Here is a 6,371-nt window from a genome sequence, read left to right as displayed (position 1 = left end):
ACTTCAGTGAATAAAAGGGACGCCATTCATTTATCCCTACCAAATCTAAGTCCCTGATTGGTCAAAGTTCAACCTGTATTAACTTGCGATGTCCATTCAGTGGCCACGGGTTTTGTACATAGACCCTAAAAATGGTTGTTGAAACTTGCTTAGCTATGTGTGTGTTCTGAACTCAAAAGTCCAAAACCCACATTTACATAGACTTTTGGTTAAAAATGAGTGCTTAAACGTGTGTTGTCGAGGGAAGTGGGAGCCTAGCTTAAAAATAATTTAGATTTAGAGATATTTAATGCATGGGCTATACAAAATGAAGTGAAATCTTTATTGTAAGGATAGGTTTTTATGAGTTAGCATGGTAATGGATTGTTTATGCCCTTTGGGGAAAATAAACAGATCATTTTAGTTTGATTTTAAAGATCTAAATGGATTCCTAGGGGAAACAAACTAAACCTCTTTTAGTACCTATAAATGTTTCACTGGTACTTTATGACAGTTTCAAGTTTATGTGTGTGTATGTGTTCATATAGATGGCAGTGATGTGATTGATGAGACATGAAAGAGTGCAGACCATGATTTCCAGTCAATCAGCCGTGTGAATAACCACCCTGGCAGTGGATTAAAGGCAGGGAGCTGTCTGAGCAAACAAAGGCTCACATCCATTACCTCACGCTCGCCGTTGTTTTGCTCTTCGAAAAGAAACTCTGGCAACAAAATTAAAGTGCGATAACAAAAATATCCATTTTTGTCTTGAATTTGTGCGATGACAGACAACAACATCTAACACTGAGCATGCTTGAGGATACAAACTTACTGGGGTAAGATGGAGTGGGGGGTTGTGAGATAGACAGAACACAAAATTAGTATTTCAAAAACATTTACATTTTTATTTTATAATTAAAAGAGTATTTACCGGATTTTATTTAGTATAAAAAAGTTTTAAAGCATTAAATGCAAGTTCCTAGACTGAAGCCTTGAATATTTGCCAAAACCTCATAATTATTTCTCTGATTGATCTACAGTTTGGTCTTATTAACACAATAAAAATTCCATAAAACTACAGGATTGACAAAACAAGAATACAATTATCATAATCTCTCAAACATGATTATAATAGGATTAAAAATGTTCAGCTTTCACACCTGTTGCAATAGCACTGGTCAAGATTGAGCGGAAAAATAAAACCTAAGATGGTTTAGTTTTAAAAACTGTTATTCTTTATGCATTTAGTGATAGTTAGAACAATATGCATGTGGGTGTAATTCTTAATTTAATAATTATAATAATACAATTATTATTATTGATTTATTTGTTATTTTATGCATTTTGTCCAATCAACAAAGATGTAATATTCTAATGAAGCCATTTCTATGTCTCCTTTGGCTTTTTACTTCACTTTTGACCTTCAGCTTTCCCACACATACATCCAGGAATAAACCACATAAAGACTTTCCCCATGGAAAGTTGATGAGATTGATTTTTTTAAGCGTGATGTGTGTATGTAACTGCAAAGTGCCTTGGGCCTTGAAGATGATAGAAAAGTTCAATTAAACATACACCATTTTGACCATTTTTCTTTTTTTTTTTTTGCTTAATACTCTATCTAGAAAATAGGCCTTTCTGCCAAACTAGACTCTTTTAGCTGCAAACATTTCTCAGATTTTCATACCGAAAGTTAAAGATGTTAGAAATGAGGATTCACAGAACTAAGCCGTCATCAGTCAACAATTGCTGTTCATACTGATAATTTGCTGACTCGTCCTCTCTAACATCCACTTCTGCCACTCTGTTTCCACATGTTTAATTTGTTTTGTTAATTAATGTAGTTTTTCTTTGATAATTTGAACATATTTCTAATCATTTTGCCAATTATTCATAATATGTTTCTCTTTGTTCTTTCTACTCTTCAGGTCCAAGGTCTGGAGAAGCAAGTTGACTTCTCAAACTTGGGCCAAGTGGGGTCAGCGATGAAGACTCTTCCATATGGCATGGGTAGCAGTACAGTAGGAGGAGTTGCTAAGCCCCCATACCAAACTCGCATCTTCTCCACATCGATCGATCAGACACCAATGAAGTCCAAGCCACCTACCTACAGTTTCTACAACCCCTACGACTCAGGCCGGAATCACTCCCTGTTTCTGGATCAGACAGGGTATCGCTCCAAGCGCAAGCCTTTACTAAAAACAAACATGAAGACGAAGAAGATCTTTGGCTGGGGAGACTTCTACTTCACCGTAAAGACCGCAAAGTTTAGCTTGCTGGTGACAGGGAAGATCGTGGACCACATCAACGGGACTTTCACTGTGCACTTCCGCCACAACTCAACCAGTCTGGGGAATGTGTCAGTCAGCATCGTGCCACCAACCAAAGTCGTGGAGTTTGAAGTCCTGCAACAGCCGCAGCTGAATCCCCACACCCAACAGGACATCCAGATCCACGACACCAAGCAGTCTACCATTGACCCCAAAGATGGAAAGACCCTAAATTGCAGGGTTGAGTATGAAAAAACCGACAAGTCCAAGAAGTCCAGACCCTGCCTGTACGATCCATCTCAGACCTGCTTCACAGAGCACACCCAGTCCCAAGCTGCCTGGCTCTGTGCCAAACCTTTCAAGGTGATCTGCATCTTTATTTCTTTCTTAAGCATCGATTACAAGCTGGTTCAAAAAGTTTGTCCGGACTACAACTTCCAAAAGGAGCGCGTATAATGATGGGAAATGGTACTAATATTGGTGAAAAAGCAGGGGACAGTTTTCTCTGCTTCTGAACTGCTGTGAATTGTGGATTTATTCATGTATAACCAGACCCGCGGATGATTAAGAAATGGCTGATTTCCCCGTTTTTTCCAACTTTGTATTTGTTAAATGCTGTTTTTATGTTTTGTTTATTGTAAATAATGTAATCAACTTCAGCAGACTTATTGTTTTTAGATATATGTTTCTCAGTGTTATTACTTTCTTCAGTTGGACAATTCAGTTAAAACCAGCAAAGTTGGTATTATCCCCTTCAAGTGCAGAATGAGTCTCCGAGGCAGCTGTTCTTTGCCATCGCTATGTGGCAGACAGACTGACTGTTAATCATCTTCTCAGCTCTACATTTTCAAGCCATGGATACAAGAGGGTTATTTGTTTGAGAAATGTTATGGATATGCGTACAAGATCCTGTATGAACAAGCACATTAAAATCTCTTTAACCGTCTGTCTTTCATTGGGTGAATGATTTCATTCAGAGCTCGGAGCATTGTTGCAGCATGTCATCCAACTCTGTAAAGATTTAAATTAAGCAACACTTTCCTCTGGGTGGAAATTCATATTCGAGCGTTCTGAGAAGATGTGTTATAATATTTTAGGAAAGTACATTAAGGGTGAGCTTGATACTGATTGAAAGTTAATAAGAAAGGCTACTGTAAAAAACAGAAATGATAGTGTTGCTCATTTTTTGAGGGAACTTTACTTTACATAATCCAACAGTGTCAGATAATTACTTATGCACTGGCTGAAAGTTAAAAAAATAAAAGGTTTTAACAGTTGGAAACCAATTTGCTGACAAATTTAAGTTTTTATTATGAGTTTGGATTTTATTTTAATTTGAAATTCTTCCTAAAACACGTCATTGACAAAAATCAGCCACTCAAGTCTGCATAACATTTAAGATGTCAATGCAGAAATCAGATGCAGTTTTCACTCAGCAAACCTTCCCACTCGAACGCTCTGAGTCAGACTCTCAATATTGATTTGTGTCGTTTCTATTTTAGTGGAGCCAGTAAATACAGACCCAATCCAATGAAAATTGTGTTTTTGATATTTTTAACATGTTCTTGTGCCATTTTATTCTCATGATAGAGGAAATTAAGCTTAAAATTTAATTTCTGAGTATTTCTTTATTCAAATTGTTTTGAATCAAGAGCAGACACAAAAATGTCATTGGAAAAAGCTTGTAGCCATGGCCTAAAAGCTACGACAGCAAGTCAAAAGATTTCCTTCTGTGCATTAAGAGCCCAAATTGTTGAGACTGGTTGAATATTTTTGCAACAGTTAAGTGTGCGGCAGCTATTTTTACAAATGGCCACCTTTTGGATTTTTCTAATGCTTTTCTGAAAGAGGAGATCTTAAGATACATGCATGCCAAATTTGGTGCTTGTACCACAAAATCTATGATTTGCCTTAAATATCAACCAAACTGGTTCCACTTTATATGGACACTTTATCTGGTGGGATTTGTACAAAAGAAATGCTTTGCTGCCACTTTAATTTATCTTTCACTATTGCCTAAAGCTAAATATGTTGGTTTTGTTACAGATTTTTATCGATTCACTTTGATTATTTAAAATGTAAAAACTGATCCTCAAAGCAAAGCATTATCATGACCTCACTATAGACAAAATTCATAATAACTAAAAGCAAGTGAATCTGTTTTTCAAACTAGTGCTGGTATACAAGAAGGAATTCATGGTCTGTGTTTCTAAACACAAAGTTTCATTAGACAATCTACCGTAAGTCCTGCAGCTGTTGGGTCAAGATTTTCTGAAAAGGTGACACGGATTTGACTGACACTTAGTCAAAAAACAAAAAACATTCGCTGCTCATCTTCCACTAAGGAAAGTCTAAGAATATGCCGGCGGTTTGACAGGCCAGGACCAGAGGGCAGCTGCACAGAAGAACTGTGAGCATGCTGGTTTACAGTTTGAAAGGAAAAACATTTTGAATGTACGAATGTTTATTCTTCTAATCATACACAAACATTTACATATAACAATCTCTAATATTATATATATATATATATATATATATATATATATATATAAAATGTACTTATCATGTAGACTAAAATTGAAATGTCTTAAAACAACACTTACTAGTATTTAGGGTTGCTTGTTAGAAGGGATATCCATCCACCTTTAATTTTTGATCTTTTTTTTTATTTGTTTCAGAATGTTTGAAAAAAATATATACATTACATTCATTTTAAACATTAAAAAAATATACCCAATCAAGTTGATAAGAGATGGACAGAATAAACCAACAAGATTAGAAAACAATTAAAGCAGATGATCAGTAATTTAACATTTTAAAAGGGTTATTTTAAATGGGAAAGTTAGTAATATATGTCTATTTTTCACAAATTTTAACAGAGAATAATGCTGACAATTTTTGTTGTTGTTGTTTTTTGCTTTTTATGTTAACAGGATTTCCAAAAGCCTTTACATACAGATTCCTGGATTATGTTCAGGCCTCTGTCCTTGGGTCCTCAGGTCTGTTGTTCCAAAGGAAATTTGTGTGTCAAATTCAAATGTTTTTTGTCACATACTTATACAGTTGTGCAACTGTCTGACTTGCAAACATCGCAGGGGTGGGTTTTTAAGAAAAGATTTGAAGGAGAGATGAGGATGATATGTTTCATTTCCCACAAAGCTGTGCTGTCTAAAAATAAAAAAATAGAATAATTAAAAAAAAAACAATAAAATAACCTAAAATACAGTAAAAATATAACATGAAAAAAATAGAAGCAGTTAAATAGAATATATATATACATATATATATATATATATATATATATATATATATATATATATATACACACACAGGCAAGTTGGCAGGTGTACAGGGAACTTCCAGTAGTATCTGTAAAATTTAAAATTAAATATAGAAAGAAAAAAAAAAGATTAGCAGAATTGTCCTCATGTTCCATAGTTCCATATACAGTAAAGTAACTCATGTCGAGCTATTAAGTGACAAGTTTCCGTTATCTGTTTCAGGTTCTACATGCTCCCTGGTCCCGACTCTGAATGGGTTATTGTTTTTAATTCCCTCCATGCATCTTCCATTCCAACTATGTCCCATGCAAGCTTACAGGGATGCTGGAGCCTATCCAAGCTACTCCCCGCAAAGGCTACACCTGAATAGTTCACCAGTCCAGGTCCACACACACTCACACTTCGAGGACAATTTAGAGCAACCAGATAACTTATGGGGCTTGTTTTTGGACTGTGGGACAAAGGTGGAGTGCCTGAAGAAAACCCACGCATGCATGGAGAACATGCAAACTTCACACAGGAAGGTCCCAGCTGAGATCGGAACCAGAATCTTCTTACTGTGAAAGCGAGTGCTAACCACCACATCACCATTCAGCCATATTTTTATGAATAACATGTTCAATTGACAAAATAAAAATGACTTTTGTGAATTACATAAATGCACTGAAGCCTAGTTTTGAATTGTTTAAGCTCATTTTATTAAGGGTGTATTCAGACTGGAAAAGTCAGTTGATCCAGAGAGTATCTGCTTGATTTGATTTGGATTGAGTCCTGAACCTTGCATTTGGTCTGCAGTCAGACTGACGTATACTGGACATTTCTGTTTTGAAATAAAGCCTGT

General features: G+C 35.7%; 1 protein-coding gene and 1 long non-coding RNA gene across 3 annotated transcripts in view; one reads left to right on the top strand and one right to left on the bottom strand.

The window, feature by feature from the left end:
• Window positions 1-3,195, top strand: part of LOC112145197 (neurexophilin-4) — a 46,371-nt gene extending 43,176 nt beyond the window's left edge. The window contains exon 2 of the mRNA XM_024270305.2: window positions 1,908-3,195. Coding sequence (XP_024126073.1) covers window positions 1,908-2,705 — 798 coding nt within the window. The 3' untranslated portion in view covers window positions 2,706-3,195. The remainder of the gene's footprint in view (window positions 1-1,907) is intronic.
• The window catches only part of LOC112145198, a 32,096-nt gene that overhangs the window by 24,054 nt on the left and 1,671 nt on the right, over window positions 1-6,371 (bottom strand). The window lies entirely within an intron of this gene.

The sequence above is a fragment of the Oryzias melastigma genome, linkage group LG5 (assembly GCF_002922805.2).
Source record: "Oryzias melastigma strain HK-1 linkage group LG5, ASM292280v2, whole genome shotgun sequence".
NCBI classification, from domain to species: Eukaryota; Metazoa; Chordata; class Actinopteri; order Beloniformes; family Adrianichthyidae; genus Oryzias; species Oryzias melastigma.
Note: the sequence above shows the minus strand (reverse complement) of the source record. Positions and strands in the feature narration are given on the sequence as shown.